This window comes from Carcharhinus amblyrhynchos, chromosome 7, assembly GCF_965287045.1.
Source record: "Carcharhinus amblyrhynchos chromosome 7, sCarAmb.v2.hapA, whole genome shotgun sequence".
Lineage (NCBI taxonomy): Eukaryota > Metazoa > Chordata > Chondrichthyes > Carcharhiniformes > Carcharhinidae > Carcharhinus > Carcharhinus amblyrhynchos.
In genome coordinates, this window is record NC_137330.1 from 52,728,724 (window position 1) to 52,747,749 (window position 19,026).

General features: G+C 40.2%; 1 protein-coding gene across 1 annotated transcript in view; it reads left to right on the plus strand.

Moving 5' to 3' along the window:
• The window catches only part of LOC145344940 (exostosin-1-like), a 571,757-nt gene that overhangs the window by 465,988 nt on the left and 86,743 nt on the right, over window positions 1-19,026 (plus strand). Inside the window, exons 7-8 of the mRNA XM_080192309.1 lie at window positions 2,436-2,554; window positions 9,518-9,613. Coding sequence (XP_080048435.1) covers window positions 2,436-2,554; window positions 9,518-9,613 — 215 coding nt within the window. The remainder of the gene's footprint in view (window positions 1-2,435; window positions 2,555-9,517; window positions 9,614-19,026) is intronic.

Here is a 19,026-nt window from a genome sequence, read left to right on the forward strand (position 1 = left end):
ACTGAGAACTGAATCAGAATAGCCAAACAATGACATAAAACAACATAATGTAGAAATGCCGGCGTTGGACTGGGGTAAACACAGTAAGAAGTCTCACAACACCAGGTTAGAGTCCAACCAGTTTCCCACAAGCTTTTGGAAACGGTGTTCCTTCGTCAGGTGTGTGGAGGGTTCTGATCAGAGAAGGGCATATAAAGTCACACACAGTTTACAGAATACTGATTAGAATGCAGCTAACCTGCTATTCAAGTCTTAAAGAAGCAGACGATGTGGGTGGTGATAGCAGCCTTGGAAGGAGTGCAGAGGAGGTTTACTAGGCTGATGCCGGAGTTGAGGGGGTTGAGCTATGAGGAGAGGCTGAATAAACTAGGCTTGTACTCGTTAGAGTTTAGAAGAATGAGGGGAGATCTCATTGAGACATATAAGATGATGAATGGGATGGATAGGATAGAGGTGGAGAGACTCTTCCTGCTCAGAAAGGACAGTAGGACTAGAGGGCACAGCCTCAAGATAAAAGGGGGGCGGTTTAGAACAGAGTTGAGGAGGAACTGCTTCACTCAAAGGGTGGTGAATCTCTGGAATTCTCTGCCCGTTGAAGTGGTGGAGGCTGCCTCGCTAAATATTTTTAAGATGCGGGTTGATGGGTTTTTGATAAGCGAAGGGATTAAGGGTTATGGGGAGAGGGCAGGAAAGTGGAACTGAGCCACAACAGATCAGCCATGATCTTATTGAATGGCGGGGCAGGCTGGAAGGGCTAGATGGCCTACCCCTGCTCCTATTTCTTATGTTCTTATGTTCTTATTAGCATAGGTTAAAGAGATGTGCATTGTCTCCAGATAGGACAGTAAGTGAGATTTTACAAGCCCAGCCAAGACATGGGGGTTACAGACAGTGCGACATGTACCCAAGATCCCAGTTGAGGCCATGCTCATGTGTCCTGGGCTTATAAAATCTCACTTACTGTCCTGTCTGGAGACAACACACATCTCCTTAACCTATGCTAAAGCTATCTCCACTCACATTGTCTGCATCTTTAAGACTTGAATAGCAGGTTAGCTGCAAAGACTTGCAATCTAATCAGTATTCTGTAAACTGTGTGTGACTTTATATGCCTTTCCCTGATCAGAACCTTCCACACACCTGACGAAGGAACACCGTTTCCAAAAGCTTGTGAGATTACTATCAAATAAACTGGTTGGACTCTAACCTGGTGTTGTGAGACTTTTTACTGTGTAAAACAACAAATCCAGAAGACTATCGCACTGCAGGGGCTGACTCAATAAGGACAGGTCCATTAATTATAAAAACTTCATCCTTTGTTTCCAGTGTGTAGTTTGACAGCCATAACCAACTTGGAGAGGAGGATGGGGGCATCCAGTTAAATCAATGCCAGAGTCACTTGAGGAGAATAATTTGCCACATAAATAACAGATTTAGTTTTGTAGTTGAGTGTTTATATCCTCCTATGTACCCTTGCGTAAGAGAGACTGGGTTTATATTGCAATCCTGGGGAGTGCAAACCAATGTTAAAAAAACCACCAGCAAAATGGGGTCAAACTCCTCTGGACTTTGGTGCACTTAACAGCTTCCTGGGTTATACTCCCACTTGTATATTGATGTGCACCAAAATCACTTCACTTGGTTAAAAATAAGTGGCAGTATAAATGCCGCCTTTGTACAAATGCAAAACCCCAGTAGTAATAGTACCCAGATACAAAAGAGCAGCTGCAATGGCTACTGTGGCGTGAAATTGTCTTTTTTTATTTGAACCTTTTCACATGTATTTTTTGTACTTCCTCTATAAGATTTTTTGATTGTTCACAATAATAAATACTATTAATAGGATTTTTCACAGGAGGATTTCTGCATGTTTTATTTTCAATTTTCTTCTCACCTTTTATGATACAAGTTGCTGTGTGATGCCACAGACATGAACAGCCCTCCCATATCTTGCCCAAGTGATTATTCTTAAATTATGAGCACAGCTAGTGAATGTTGGCAGGCGAATTAACTGTGTGGCACATCACAGCTGAGCCTGGCCATGTCAGTATGCAGTTTAACGGGAAGTCACTCGGCACTGATTTGAGGTAGGAACCTGACTGACATTTTTTTCTTGACCTCCCTAGCAAGGCACACATGGATGTTCCATACTGCTGCAGGTGAGAATTAGCTCATTCAGAATTGGATCTGTGACCTTCCTGATTTTTGTGGCTCATACAGCAAACTAGAAGTGCATTTAGTCCACAAGATAATCCGAAACATTGTTTAGTGATTGAATGTGTTAATCCTGAGGTAAAATGATTAGCTTGTCTTTCTCACTTCAGAATCAGCCACCAGTTCTGCTTTTGTGAGTTTCATGTTATGTTCAAATAAATTTATGTTGATGAACCAATTGTTTCCATTATTTCAATATGAATGTAAATTTGTTTTAACAGGTACAAACCCAACAGAGGAGTTCACAGCAGTCATTCAGGCAGTTTCTCCTCTTCTGTCACAATCCCAGCCCATTGTTAAACTGATATTAGCTGTTTCAAGATCAAAATACTGCAAGCAGGTACGCAATGAAGAGGAAAGAATATTAACACATTGCAGTGTTGTGCTGTAGAGAAACAAATTATAACTTTTAATTTCTTTGAAAATTTATGTTCAGTTATTGTCCACAGGTCATGATTTTAACCTTGTTGTTTTCTGACATTTCACATTGTATATCGGAATCTCATTTTAGAAAACAAATAGTTATACTTGGAAAATGCCAGGAAGTTCCAGGTTCCTTTGTTCCTATTCGGACTTAACGGATCTTAGCTAGGCCAGGGCTACAGATGCTAGAATAGACCCAGAGAGGAAAAATGAACCAGAGTTCCCATGACTGATTGCTATCCAACGATATCTGCAAGAAAAAGCATCTGTGTAAGCATCAGTCGGTAAACAGTTCCACTTTTAGTGAACATAAGAACATAAGAAATAGAAGCAGGAGTAGGCCATCCAGCCCTTCGAGCCTGCCCCGCCATTCAATAAGATCATGGCTGATCTGTCGTGTCTCAGTTCCACATTCCCGCCCTCTCCCCATAACCCTTAATCCCCTCTCTTATCAAAAACCCATCAACCCGCGTCTTAAAAATATTTAGCGAGGCAGCCTCCACCACTTCAACAGGCAGAGAATTCCAGAGATTCACCACCCTTTGAGTGAAGAAGTTCCTCCTCAACTCTGTTCTAAACCACCCCCCCTTTATCTTGAGGCTGTGCCCTCTAGTCCTACTATCCTTTCTGAGCGGGAAGAGTCTCTCCACCTCTATCTTATCCATCCCATTCATCATATAAAAGTGGCTGACGTCTAGTTTTCTCCATAATTTACAAGCATGTGCATCAGAGCAATCTTGGAAGTCTCATTTCAAATCCATGCATTTCTACAACTTCAGTGGCAAGTCATCTAATTATGGAGAAAAGTAGGCATTTTGTCTGATTTTTATGAACAGAATTTTACCCTCAGGTGAAGCAGGATTGGGATCAGCTATGATGCCTTTCCACAGTAGCCTGCAGGCACAAACTATCCTGGTTTACAGGGTAAACATAGAAAATAGGAGCAGGAATAGGCCATTCAGCTCTTTGAGCCTACTCTGCCATCCATAATGACCTAGGCTGAGCATCCAAAATAGTAACTATTCCAGATTTCCCCCATATCCTTTGATCCCTTTAGCTCCAAGAGCTGTATCTAACTCCTCCTTGAAAATATACAGGGCAGAATGTTACGGCTATTTACCTAGGTGGGATTTTCCCATTCCACTGGACACCAAATTCTCCAAACTCGCTGCAGTGGGAATGTGGCATGAATATCCAGTAAAATTGCGCCCACAATGTTTTGGCCTCATGTGCTTTCCATGGTAGAGAATTCCACAGGCTCACCACTCTCTGGATGAAGAAATTTCTCCTCATCTCGGTCCTAAATTGACATCTGGTTCTGGATTCTCCCGCCATTGGGAACATCCTTCCTGCATCTACCCTGTATAGTCCTGTTACAATTTTAAAGGTTTCTATGGACTTCCTCCTCATTCTACAATGAATGTACTCCCAACTGATGCAGGTTAGTTGTATAATTACCCAGGAATTAGACATGGTTTTCTCTACGAATATTTCTTAGTTAATTATTCGGGTTAACAAGCCAGAATTGTCCAAACTCACCGACTGTTACTCAGACTTGGAAACTTTTTCAGAAGGTCCTAGAGCACTGGGTAATTGCCCGTCAGAAGTGGAAACATCCTCAGCATTTCTTTGCTGAGTCATTGCCTTGGGGCTTCTGAGCGGTCCCCTAGTGCATCTTTTGGAGAATGTTCAGTTTCCAACCATACGGAGACAGAGCAACCTGGTCCATTTGAAAGGCTGACCAAAACTTTTCACAGCTACCAGTTCCAGCAAGATTTTTAAAGGAGGGTTAAAAAAAGCTAAAAGGTGGAAGGACAAAAATGTGGATCCTTTCAATATGCAAATGGCTAAGCTGTCCTTCTATGACCCATTGGCTGAATGGATAGCGATCTTTGTGAACCTTTAAGTTTCACCATGGCTGCATTTTTATTTGCCTGGATTTTGAAGTTAGCCCCAAACAAACAATCCTTGCCATACATTATGTATAGAGCTGTCCATAGCCATTTAGTGTGCTTTTCAGCAACAACTTGCAGTCATTGCTCGTCTCAAGCAGTGAGACATCCTCTGCAGGGGATCTGGGAGCTGTGAGACGGGGTTGTGAATATGCAGAAAGAGTGTACGGGATAATAGCATGGGAGCAAGGTTCAAAGCTTGTTGAGGTGTGGGAGGGCATGGTTGCCACTCCCAGGGTCCTTTGTTGGGGAATTTTCAGAGGCAGGGTGTGATGGTAGACAGGAAAATAGGTATGTTTGATGAGCTGGGAGGCAGCACTGTTGCTCCTCCAACAATAATTAAAATCTGAAGGAAGAAAAGCCTCCACGCTTGTAAAAGTTATTTTTCTGTGCCAGAGACATTTTGCCACAGCAATTAAGAGTTATTATGAATTAAAAATTCACTTTTATCTGAATGGACAAGCTCAAACTTTTTTCTCCTGTATTTCGTGGCCAACTGGTGAGCAAGTATAGCAGCTGGGGCGGCATGGTGGCACAGTGTTTAGCCCTGCTGCCTCACATGCCAGGGACCCAGGTTCAGTTCCAGCCTCGGGTCATTGTCTGTGTGGAGTTTGCACATTCTCTCCGTGTCTGTGTGGGTTTCCTCTGGGTGCTCCGGTTACCTCCCACAATCCAAAGATCTGCGGGTTAGGTTGATTGGCCATGCTAAATTGACCCTAGTATCAGGGGGATTAGAGGAGTAAATATGTGTTTATGATAGAGCATGGGTGAGATTGTCATTGGTGCAGATTCAATGGGCCAAATGGCCTCCTTCTGCACTGTAGGGATTCTATGATTCTACTCCAAACCTTCCATGTATTTGCTTGACTCTCAGCGAATCATTGTTATCAAAGAGTATGTACAGCAGAATAAATCAGAAAGCAACTTCTTGGTTTGCATGTTTAATTACACATTTGCAAATGCTGGATGTTGCTCTCCGATTTACTTCTTAATAACAGTGAGCGCAGGTAGCCTCACCATTATTCTGACCACACAATCTGGCCCATTATGTTATCAGAAAGGCACATGTGCAAAGATGTCTGACTGAAGTGTCAGCTTTACTCAGTGGGAATACTCTTGCTTGTGAGTTAGGATTTGTGCATGTAGCAAAGGGAGGCCATTTGAATAGCTATTCAGGAATCCTGGATGACTTTTTTTGTTCACTTCCTAATCCAGGGATTTAGACCAATGACAATATTTCAAATCCTTTTCTGTAATCAGCAAACTTGTCACAGACATAGACTGGGAATCAAATCTCTGGTTCATGTGCTCCCTTACTATACCACGTAAGGGACAGATCAACTGTGCCATCATTTAAGTATATAATGAGAAATAATTAAATGCATTTTAGTGCTACATCTTTAGCTAATGTTCTCTACTCTAAGTTATACTACACTATTTCCTAACCAAGGATACAAGCAAGTCACCTGCTGAAAAACTTTGAGTATTGCCCATCTGGCAGCATGGTGGCACAGTTGTTAGCACTGCTGCCTCACAGTGCCACAGGGACCTGGGTTCAATTCCCAGCTTGGGTCACTGTCTCTGTGGAGTTTGCACATTCTCCCCGTGTCTGCGTGGGTTTCCTCTGGGTCTGAAAGACGTGCTGGTTAGGTGTATTAACCGTGCTAAATTCTCCCTCAATGTACCCAAACAGGCACCAGAGTATGGCGACTAGGGGAGTTTCACAGTCACTTCATTGCAGTGTTAATGTAAGCCTACATGTGACCCTAATAAATAAACTTTAAACTTAAAACTGTAATCTGTATTGTCCAATCGGAGGTGACTAAAAACACACATTGGATAACATATTGCATTTCTCCTTCCTCATTTTGAAGAAGAATCTGGCTTCCAGCAATGCAATTCTCCTCCATATGAACATTTTACATTATAACACTCTGTGATAAAGCACTTTCTGGGAGTGACAATGACATAGTAATCTAGGCGAGTGCTCTGAGGATAAAGGTTCAAATCTCACCATGTCAGCTGGCAAAGTTTAAATCCAGTGAATGAACAAAATCTGGATATGGAAGCTAGTCTCAGTAATTGTGACCATGAAACCATCATCAATTGTTGTAAAAATGCATCTGGTCACTAATGTCCCTTCGGCAAGGAAATCTGCCACCCTTTCCTGATCTGGCCCATGTGTGACTCCAGATCCACAGCAATGTGATTGGTTCATAACTGCCCTCTTAAATGGTCAAGCAAACAACTGAGTTCAAGGACAATTAGTGATGGGCAATAAATGCTGCCTTTCATTACCAAAAACATTAACATCCCATAAAAGAATAAAAATATATATTTGTACATCAATTAAGCACCATGCAAACTGTGTATCAGGAAATAAAAGAACAGAAGATTTTGTGAAGGATTATTTATTTCCAACATTTCTAGAGTAACCAGGCAGCACTTACAAGGAGAGAAAAATGGACAAAAATAGTGTTTATATGAGATAAATTAATATATGTAAATGTGAGTCTGTACACATTTATCTTTATAAATATTATGAATGAGTGTATCCAATGTAAATAGTAGAAAGATCTTACCTACAGGGTTACAGAAATTACAGTATCAATCTGACTCTTGAATTACACAGTAAGAAGTTTCACAACAACAGGTTAAAGTCCAACAGGTTTATTTGATATCACAAGCTTTCAGAGCGCTGCTCCTTCATCAGGTGAGTGTTCATCACCAGCAACTCCATATCTTAAAATACATAAATTATAAACATACGGGTAACCGGAAATGAGAAATTCCCCCATCAATATCGCAAAAACATTTTTACCTAATTTTTATTATTGACTCTTAACTCCTTGGTAGCACAGTATTTCAAATTATTTCTGATAATTTGATAAACTCATCTTTTATGGTGGTGTCAGCAAGTGGCTCTGATTGGAATGGAGTGGCACGGTGGCATTGCTGCTTCACAACACTAGGGACCTGGGTTCGAGTCCCAGCTTAGGTCACTGTCTATATGGAGTCCGCATGTTCTCCCCATGTCTGCGTGGGTTTGCTCCAGGTGCTCTGGTTATCTACCACAGTCCTGAAGACATGCTGTTTAGATGGATTTGCCATGCTAAATTCTCCCTCAGTGTATCCGAACAGGCAGTGGAGTGTGATTTTCACAGTAAATTCATTGCAGTGTTAATATAAGCCTACTTGTGACACTAATAAACTTTATGTCAGAATCCAGCACGAACTTACATGCTGATATATAGGAATCCCTATGCAACTCTTTCCTTATGTATCTATAACATCAAGGTTATATTAACAGTGGGCTCTGCTGCAAGAAAAGGCTTAATAAAAGTGTCCATGGGGTTGAAAATGATGAGAAGTAGATTTTTTTACCTCAGAGTTGTTTATTTTTCCTTTATTAAAACAGTTCTGGGATGACTTTATGTTTGAAGTATAACACATGCATGTGTGCACATGAGGGGCACACACAGATTGGTTGAGTCATCTATTTCACTATAAAGTTAGACAGTGTAAGTGGGATGATATGCAAAACAAGAAGCCGATCTAATCCCTACTGTATCCTCCCCCTCCTCTCCCTTTAACAGTTATTCCCCTCCCTCTCATACTGAATATATTTTCAGAAGGAAAAGTTGATTTAAAATGTTTGGAGGAATATGATGCTTGACAAGCAACTTCGCCCCAATAAAATAAAGGGCGCCTTTGCAAGTGAACATTTGTAGGTTTAAGTGGAAAGAAATAGTGAATGGGGTCACTCTTTCAAAGAGCTGTAGAGGCTCTGAGGCCAGTTATGTCATCCTGACTGCAATCAACGCAGAATCAAGAATGCTGAAAAATGCACCAAGTAAAATATTAAAAGTGAAAACCTTCTGGTTGGTATTCACCCAAGCACCAAAGAATATAATTCTTTACCCACAATTTCCTCTCAATTAGTTGCAGCAACTTTGGTGCATTCAAAGTTTCCACTGATCTTTTGCTGAATTACAGCTAATCAGAAGATCTTAGAAGAAGTTCCCATCACTCATGCATTTTTAATTTCTATGCCTTTTCAGGCTTCCACCTACTATGAATATGTCTGCAACATGGATAAAAGAATATTAGAGTTGAGATTACAAGCCTCTCTTGTACTTTCTGTGTAAATACTTATTTATACATTTTCAGGGCTGTTTTGAATTTGCTGCTTTTTTAAAGCTAGTTTTTGCAGGATTTCTAAGTTGGCATGTATGATATTGATTCATGTGGAAGTGAAGTTCGTGATGGGTGTTTGGTTTTCAGTACATCACTCAAGTGCCCATGTTCCTTGCATTAACTTAGAATAGGCAATAAACATTGGCAAGGTATCAATCATAGGAGGAAATTTCAGACTAATTCATCCAATGTCCACACAGAGAGAATGGATTCGAGTCAGAAATGGGCAACCTGGATAATGGTGTTTTATTGTCCTCCCTGGCCCAGAGGTAGAGAGACGAGTTACAACATCTTGACTGGAATCAGTGACTGAGATCAACAAGCAGAATGTAGCTGGGGATGAATTGGAACCTTTCTGATGTTGTGGTTCAGTCCCAATTAATTTATTAACTAACAATCCGATGAACTGAAAATTCAGAGCAATCTAGCTTTGTTTATTTTGTTCTAAGATATTTTTAAAAAATGAATGTTAATATTAAGTGTTTAATATTTTTTCTTTAATCTTTTATGGTACCTATAATTTTGAAAACAGTTTGTTTATATTAGCATGTAAGATGAATTGACCTGATTGAATGTTTGTGGAAGAAAGTATTAATGGTGCTAATGGTTGAAAAATATATATTTTAAAAATCCCTAAGCTTTTCTCTGTAAGCACTTCAGGTCATGTGCCCGCGAATGAAAGATGTTTCTAATTTGAAAATAATATTAATGCATCACCTGATTTTTTTTAGATTATAGTGTTATGGAATTGTGATAGATCATTACCACCCAAGAACAAATGGCCCTCCACCCCAGTGCCTATAACTGTAATTGAAGGAGAAAGTAAGGTGAGTCAGTTTTAACATCCTCACAATGTCGAGTAAGAATATTTTCTATTGTAATGTATCTTAATTCCTCTTAAATGGCTGGGCAATGTAATGTTGCTGTTATATCCAGAGAAAGCTACCAGTAAATGTTTATTATTGTAAGACCAAGGCTATGCTGTCTCTAGTCGCTATGCTAATAACTGAAATAGGTTTTGCAGTAAGTGTGATTTCTTCCAGCACAGATCAGCTTTAAGTTAATAGAGCTGTTGTGGAAAACTTGATGGTCTACATGAAAGAAGAGCTGAATCTTAATGGTAGACTGTCAGAATCAATTTGAGTAGAATTCATGCTCAGCAAAGACCTGAACAACAGCTGGGTAAATGCGAGCAGCACAACACAGAGCTATTTGCACAAATAAATGAAAGTGTTGTATATGTTCAGTTTCAATTGTTTGGAAATGGACGAAGCCCTCAAGAAAACAAATCTATCTAGGTAATACAAGATTCCTTTTAAATGTAGCATCTGAATCAATTCACGACACAACTATATTATAGTGGTGATGGAACATTTGAGACATAGTGATTATGCTACAACAATGGGACACATTTTTGTGGGTGTTCGTCTATAATAGTGCCCTTCCACCTCTGACCTTTGGAAACAGATTTTCCTTTTTTTGGTGTTTAGATATCATTAATCAGCTGTATGGAGCAAATGTGCTACTCCATTGGGACTGTATCTGAAACCAAAATAAAATGAAAAATCCCAGCTGTAAAATCTTTCTGTCATTCACATGTCTGTTTATTATTTTTCTGTATTTTTTGTGACCTTGTGAAATGTGTGTGAAATCTGTCAGGAAAACAGAGATAGTTTTAAAGGATCAATGTTTGTATTGTTAAATATTAAAAATAAGGTGCAGATTTAAATGGATTTACTTTAGTCGTTCTGTGTAAGAGGAATAAAACTCTAGCTGGATTCATTTTAGACAAAGGTGTTTGACTGTTGGAGCTTTCAGTCAGTTCAAACTGTGCTTCTGTTGTGCTTAGAGAGAGTTATAGCATGAAAAATAAACAAGCTTGGAGAAGTAAAAAGTCATTGCTTAGCAACCAGGGGCACCTTTAGGGGCAAAAGGTTTTTGAGTGCAGTTTTAGATGAATTCATAGCAGTTGGGGCTGAGAAGTGAGAGAGTGAACAGTTCTCAGTTAGCAGAAGGAAAGCCATACAATGGAATAACGTGGTGCACAAAAGTGTGCCCCAGAGAAACTAAAGGACAGTTAGTTCCAGAAACTAAGGAATGGAAAAGAAGCTTCAGGAACATTGAAGTAAAGAGGATCAAAGAGGAAATGTCTTTGAAATAGGGTATTGTTCATGGAATTTAAAGTCAGACCTGGGAAGAGAAGAGCTGGTTGGCCACAGAGAAACCATGTTTCACAATCATAAGGTTTGGTGTCTTTACTTCCAGTTTTTGAAGCAATACTATTTTGTTGGGAACTGAGTACCTGACTTTATGTAGAATTTTGGTTGCATGTTGCAGTTCAAGACAAAAGAATTCTGAAAGGAGAGTTGGAAAATCTGGTGCTATTTTCTTTATCAAAACAGTGATGTGGAAGCTTGATTTGAAAAGATATTTGGAAAATCTACAGCTGGATTCTGAATGAAAATGGCTGATAGAAAACATTGCTTGAAGTAAGATTTTAAAGTGTGACCTTTTGAGAGTGGAGTCACTCATGTGGAAAGAATTTGAGAAATCCTTGAAAGATTAGTTGAGTAGCATTGGCCATTTGGTTTCAGATTGGGGTTTTAGCTTTGAAAACTGTATACATTTGTGAAGCTAAGAGGGGGAGTAAAGGAGTATTGTATTATAATTACATTTTTTGTGTTTAATAATTTGTCTTGCTGTTAAAAATTAATCAGCAACCCTGCAACTCTGTTCCTCCAAGTTTTCTTGAAAAAGGCAAGTGTTATAGTCTTCTGAACCTGGATTCCATTCTGGAACCTTCCCATCCAGTGGTCACGTCATTTGGGATTGTAACAGGGCTGTCCATTTTCATCTGTCATAATGCCCAACTAGAGCTTGGGGTAGGCGGTATCATGGCGCACAATGTAACATCTGTTTCTCCATCTACACCCAAGCAACACTAGATGACAATGGATGTCTGTGTGTATCTAACATACAGCACCACTCAAAGATTTTAAATTAAGGAATCACCATAAATGGAAACCAGCCTGTTGATGAAAAGCATAGTGAAGAAATGTTTTAAAATATGGGTGAAGGATGTATGCACTGAATGTTGTTATGCTCCTGTTCAGGATCATTAATATTTAAAGATATCTGGATACCCCGTAGTTAGTTCCAGAAACTAAGGAATGGAAAAGAAGCTCCAAGGGTTAACATTCTCAAGCAAAAGTAAACTTTACTGTATAACAAAAAGAATGAAACAAGTTAAGTACCACTAACTTAACACAGCCGCTTACAAGGACATAAGCTATAACACTCAGTTCTACTTTTTACTCCCCCCACCCCCATCCCAAGCTTCCTTACCTTACAAAATCAAAAAAATGAAGACCTTAATTTAGTCCTTTTAAATTTCTGAAGCTGCACAAAATGTGTTCACCCCATCCATATTATTGATGGGAAGAAGATTAAGAACACAACTCCCAGTTCTGACACACAGACTTATGATGTGGAGATGCTAGCTTTGGACTGGGGTTGGTACAGTAAAAAGTCTCACAACAGCAGATTAAAGTCCAGCAGGTTTATTTGGTAGCACAAGCTTTCGGAGTCTCAGGCTCCTTCTTCAGGTGAGTGAGGAGTTGTGTTCATAAACAGGGCATATAGAGACACAAACTAAATTTACAAGATAATGGTTGGAATGCAAGTCTTTACAGGTAATCAGGTCTTAAAGGTACAGACAATGTGAGTGGAAAGAAGGTCAAGCACAGGTTAAAGAGGTGTGTATTGTCTCCAGCCAGGACAGTTAGTGAGATTTTGCAAGCCCAGACAAGTCATGGGGGTTACAGATAGTGTGACATGAACCCAAGATCCCGGTTGAGGCCATCATCATGTGTGCGGAACTTGGCTATCAGTTTCCACTCAGCGATTCTGCGTTGTGTGTCATGAAAGCCGCCTTGGAGAATGCTGACCAAAGATCAGAGGCTGAATGCCTAAGACTGCTGAAGTGTTTCCTGACAGGAAGGGAACACTCCTACCTGGTGATTGTCAAGCGGTGTTCATTCATCCATTATATAGTGTCTGCATGGTCTCCCCAACGTACCATGCCTCGGGACATCCTTTCTTACAGTGTATCAGGTAGACAATGTCGGCCAAATCACAAGAGTATGTACCGTGTACCTGGTGGATAGTATTCTCGTGTGAGATGATGGCATTCATTTTGATGATCCGGCACATCTTGCAGAGGTTGCTGTGGCAGGGCTATGTGATGTCGTAGTCACTGTTCTTCTGAAGACTGGATAGTTTTCTGCAGACAGTGGTCTGTTTGAGGTTGCATCGTTGTTTGAAGGCAAGAAATGGAGTATGGAGATGGCCTTGGCGGGATGAATGACTTGCCTGGGCTTGCAATGATGACATGTTGAAGGCTCCAGAGAAAATGTCATAGCTTCTCCGCTCCAGGGAAGTACTGGACAGCGAAGAGTACTCTGTGCGCCATGTCCCGTGTTTGTGTTCTGAAGAGGTCGGTGCGGTTTTTCGCTGTGGTGCATTGGAACTGCCGATCGATGAGTTGAGCGCCATATTCTGTTCTTGTGAGGGCATCTTTCAGCATCTGGAAGTGTCTGTTGCGATCCTGCCACTAGATAACCCTGCCACAGCAACCTTTGTAAGACATGCCGAATCATCGACATGGATGCCATCATCTCACATGAGAACACCCTCCACCAGGTACACTGTACATGCTCTTGCGACTCGACCAACGTTGTCTACCTGATACGCTGCAGGAAAGGATGTCCCGAGACATGGTACATTAGGGAAACCATGCAGACGCTATAATAATGATGAATGAGCATCACTTGACAATCACCAGGCAGGAATGTTCTCTTCCTGTTGGGGAACACTTCAGCAGTCACAGGCATTCAGCCTCTGATCTTCAGGTAAGCGTTCTCCAAGGCGGCCTTCACAACACAGAACGCAGATGAAACTGATAGCCAAGTTCTGCACACGTGAGGATGCCCTCAACCAGGATCTTGGGTTCGTGTCAGACTCTCTGTAACCCCCATGACTTGCCTGGGCTTTCAAAATCTCACTAACTGTGCTGCCTGGAGACAATACACACCTCTTTAACCTGTGCTTAACCCTCTCTCCACTCACAGTGTCTGTACCTTTAAGACTTGATTACCTGTAAGACTCGCATTCCAAGCATTATCTTGTAAATTGAGTGCATGTTTATATATGCCCTGTTTGTGAACACAACTCCTCACTCACTCGAAGAAAGAGCGACATTACGAAACCTTGTGCTGCCAAATAAACCTGTTGGATTTTAACCTGGTATTGTGAGACATCTTACAGAAACTTAAACCAATATTACCATGAGAAGGTAAAACAACGTAAGGAAGAGCAAAGTAACAAGCAGGCTCCTAACTTTAACTACAGGCACAAGGCATGTGAGTTATCAGTGCTGAAGCCTGGTGAGAGAGAATGGGTTTGAGACCAACAGAGAGGAGGCACAATAACCAAATTAACTCCACAACTGCGATCATATAGGATTGAGACAGATCAGGGAACTATAAGCAGAAGCCTTAATACTTTAGGAAAGAAAGCCAAAAGAAATCTGACCAAACTACTCAGATCCTGAGGAGAAAGAAAAAGACAGACTAAAGCCTCAACAACCACCCAGGGGAAAAAAAAATACATGAACAGAAGGGAAAGTACAAACTATCTTTGACCTCAGAAAAAAATCAGGAAGATTAGTCAAGGCACCTGAGAGACTAAACCGGTGAAGTCTAAGACCTTGTGGAAGATGTGGGAGGATGTAAATATTGTAAAGATAAAGACTTGAGGGGTGAGATATAAAGTAAGGGGTTAACATCAACTTCTTATGATGCTGACAGAATGATGATGTAACACTACATGATTGAGTAACAGAGATCTGAAGGGAGCAGAAGTTCCAAACTCTTGCAGAGTTCCAATGTGTACATCATAGCTATAAGTAAAGTATAATGATTTTTAAAAACTACAATCTCTAACAGCTTACTTTGGGAGAATAACCAAATCCCAAAGTATCCTGTCTCGACCTCAAGCACACAATTAGACACAGACCACCACAATTTAATTTCATTCTCATTAATATTCCAGCCATTCCTCCAAGGTAAGATTGTGTTGGGATCCTTCCACTACCTTTTTGGCTACACAACCCTCCACTACTTCCTTGATTGACATTATGACTTTGGATGACTCAACTCCTTGTTCAAGTTTTCTGCAGATCCAACTGCTTCCCCACAGCTTTCCAAGCTAAATCTGCTGCCCGCTTTCTGCTACAATGCTCTGTGAGGACCACTGTAGATTTTTTCCACTATCTGCAAGCTAACACCAATTGTTAAGCTGCTTTTCCCTCATGAAATCCAAACTGAGATAGAGCCCCAATTACATTCCATGAAGCAAGTAATGAAATTAGTATCTAGTCTCTCGAAATGTAGACCCAACTGACTGTCATTGCCTATTGGGTCTCTCAACTGAGTGAGAAGCAGTCTTCACCAAAACAAAGCTACAACTGCCTCTCTCTGTTCCCATTATGTGCTGCCTACTTCTGTCAGTAAACACACACAAATAAGTTAAACAAAGTAATTTCTTAACCAAACCTGCACACTGATTTCCTCTTTGGCAACATGTTGCACATAGCATGTTTCTAAGTAGAAAGGCAAATTACCATGCATACCAATAATTTTGATCTCTAATGGCGTTTTACTGCCCTTCTTCTCAATTTCTAGCTTTTAGCTTCTTTTATGGAGGTAATGATAGATACCCTCGTTCTATCAAGAGGTCCAGAAATGGGTTATCAATTGTCCAGTATTTACACTTCAACTCTAATCTTGCAAGATAAATATAGGGTAACAATTAAAATAATTTATTCCTTCTTGTTAACTTGCATTCAGTTCAGTATTATTACCAGTTTCTCAGTCAAGATTTTCCATTATTTCCTATCTAAGACTTTAACTTTCTAAATGTAGAAGTTATTTTCTAAAATATATGAATTATGAACTAGATATTAGCAACACAAAGCACTGCTGTAAATAAAGCTCCCATTAGGGTGAATTATTTTTGGGGCTAAAACAATGCTAATAGAGACCTGATTTTATAAAATTATTCCCAGTAAAAATGTGGTAATTGGTAATCATCTACCATGGGTATATCTCATTCTAACTCCAGCAATCAGGAGATTTCTCAGCAACGTAAGTAGCCTGTAAAGAACTAAATTGCATGTTAAAAACAGATGGAGATTGATTGCATGCAAATTAGAAAAGAAAGGGAAACTCTTAGGAAAGATTAGGAAATTAAAATTAATTTGCCTTTGGGGATTAAAGGGAATAAGAGGGGAGGAAAAAAGAGTACATTTTAATACCCCCCCCCCCCCCAGACCTGAAAGCAAATACCAGGAGGCTATATAGTCATATTAATGACTGAAATCTTAATTTAGTGCAAACACAGGGTGGAATTTTACCCACACGTCTGCCCAAGTTTCGCACGATCCCGCCTGAGGCCAACGGAGAATGCTGTTCTCCGAGCCGAGCCCACCCCCAGAATCGGGGCTGGCATGTCGGTAGAATTCTGGCCACAATGTCAGATGACATTTTCAGGTACAAAGAGTTTGAGAAAAGTACGCAATACTGACTTTGTACAATACATTAGTGTGTCCTGCAAGAACTTTGCATTTCATTTTGGGTATAAATAAATCATAAGAATAGGTTTCACAGAAGAGCAACATTTAAAAAAAGAGATGCACCAAAGTAAGAGGATCAAGATTGTTTTCTTCAATGGAGGATGTGAAAAGAGATGCTTTGCATTTGGTTTTAAATGAGGAAGGAAGTGGAAATGATAAAAACTAGCAACCATTTTGAAATGATTCAGGAACATAGAACAAAATTAAGCACATCATTGCTAAATAAACATTTGGAAGGATCTTTTCACAAATGCTGAGCAATATGAAAGAAACCACACTATGTATAGTCCCAAGAAGGTTTGTAGATTCTAATAAAAGCTTCATTTCAAAGATTTTCAGTTCCAGAATCAAAGTTTGACTTATAATGCATCTTGGATGGTTGTTTTTGTAACACCGTATTGTGAAAACTTATAAACTGGCTAACCATGCGAGGTATCTTTGTCTCATTGATCACAGAGGTAATTTAGAACAACATGCTGATAGAATTGGGTTATGATTTAGGAAGTCCAGAGAACAAGAGGATAATAATAAAACCAAATTTACAGCAGGACCAATCTAGGAGATAAAATGAGCTTGATGGGATGAATAACCTCTGTGGTAAGAGGGTTGGACCATCTGGGACAACGACAGACACGTGATAGTTTGTTATTACATCACCAGTCTGCTCCATCTGCAGAAATCCAATGACTGGGCAGATGCGTTTAGGCTGTGCTTTATAATACATGACGATTTCATTAGGGACAGCACTGCAAATGTTTCAGCTCAATGATACAGTACAACTTTATTTGAACTCTGTTGACAGGCAAAATGAGCAAAGATCTGTATTTAAGACTGTTTACGATCCCTAGCTGCTTGCTTCTTACTGACCCCCATGTACTTCCATAATGCATTATTTATATTGGAGGAATGGAGCTGAAATACACATGTCCCATAGGCAATAGTTGGCTTGACGATAGATAGTGATGAAAAGAAAAGCACTAATGGGAATTGAAGAAAAGATTTCACATTGTTTGCCAATTCCATTACACAGGTGGCAAAACACACCTCGGCAATCCACTTGACTAATAAATAGATGGCAAATACCAAGATTTTAAGAATACTTTCAGCTAATTTGAGTTTACCTAATAAATGTATAACACAATTTTATAATTTTATCAATGAGAAATGAGCAGTAGGAAATAGAAATAAAAACAATAAGCAATGCAGGGAAATCTATCTTAATTTGGTGATAGTCATTTTCAAGCAAGTTTTGTTTTCAGCCTTGATTATTTTTATGTCTTTGGACTAAAATTGCATGTTTATAGTAACCTCTGGCTGTAAAATTGTCCCTTTTAACTTCAACCTTTCCTGAATTTCTAATAAATTACAACAAGGAATAGTATTCCCCATGCAATTATTCAGTAATAGTATCACCTCCAGTTTCCTACATTAGAGCAAAAATATTATGTGAAGACTGTTAAACATTAAGTATTTTGATTTGCATTTTAAAGAATCACAGCATAATAGCTAACACTGTGCTTCTGAGGAACCAGCTACCCTTGTTTCCTTCTTTTAGCCTGATGAGAAACCTGCAGCAGCACACACTGACGGTCAAAATCAGAGTGGGAAGGGTTTGTTTCACATTCCCACGTGAATTCTTCAGCCTCTCCCTACCAACATAGGGCCTGCACCAACTACAGGCACAGGCCCAATTGTTCACACACGGGATATCCCAGGAAATCCTGTAGCAGTGTAAGTGGGTGAATGGAGATCTGGGCTTGAATTTTTTGCAGTCCCCCGATATCGGGCATTGCATAAATTGCAAATTAACTCAGATTTCGTAATTTTTCAGGAAGTGTTTGATCCAAATGGGGGGGCGGTGGTTGGGAGTTATTCTTAGTTGATTTGCACGAGTGGCAAACTTGGTGCCCTATCAGGGCTAGAGAAGAACTCAATGTGAAATCAGCAGCTGAGCTGCTGTTGGAGGTGACGTGTTTTTGATTTCATGATCTAACGTCATCTTTCCAAGGTAATTTACTGTAAAGAAGGATCTGAGATGGACTCATTGTGCCAAAGACCTGGAGCAACAAAAGACTCTTAAAGGGGAAGGGTCAAACTGAGAAATAATAGGTGGCTGTCCCCATAGGCTTGCAGATTCCTTCAATGTGAGAACGGAAGGAGGGACAGCAGCACCCTGCTAACTATCTGCAAGAGGCAGCTGGTCATGTTGAAGGGGCAGAAGCTGTGGTGTCAGCAAGGCCATCTAAGAAGAACTGTACAGACAGTGCTCCCAAGAGACAGTGACATCTCTGTGGCAGGAAAGATAAGGTCTAATTGTGCAGGTGGACACCTGTACCTGTGGCTCGTAAATTGATTGCAGCCTTGAACATTTATGCCTCATACTCATTTCAAGGGGCAACTGGAGACCTGTCCAGCATTTCACAAGCACATCACTGCATCATGTAGTCACATATGCACTTTTCAGGAGAGAGGGCAACAGGAGGTATCTACTGAAGAGATGATTACGATAAGGAATTTGGATGCAGGGGCAGAGCACTGAAGAAGTGC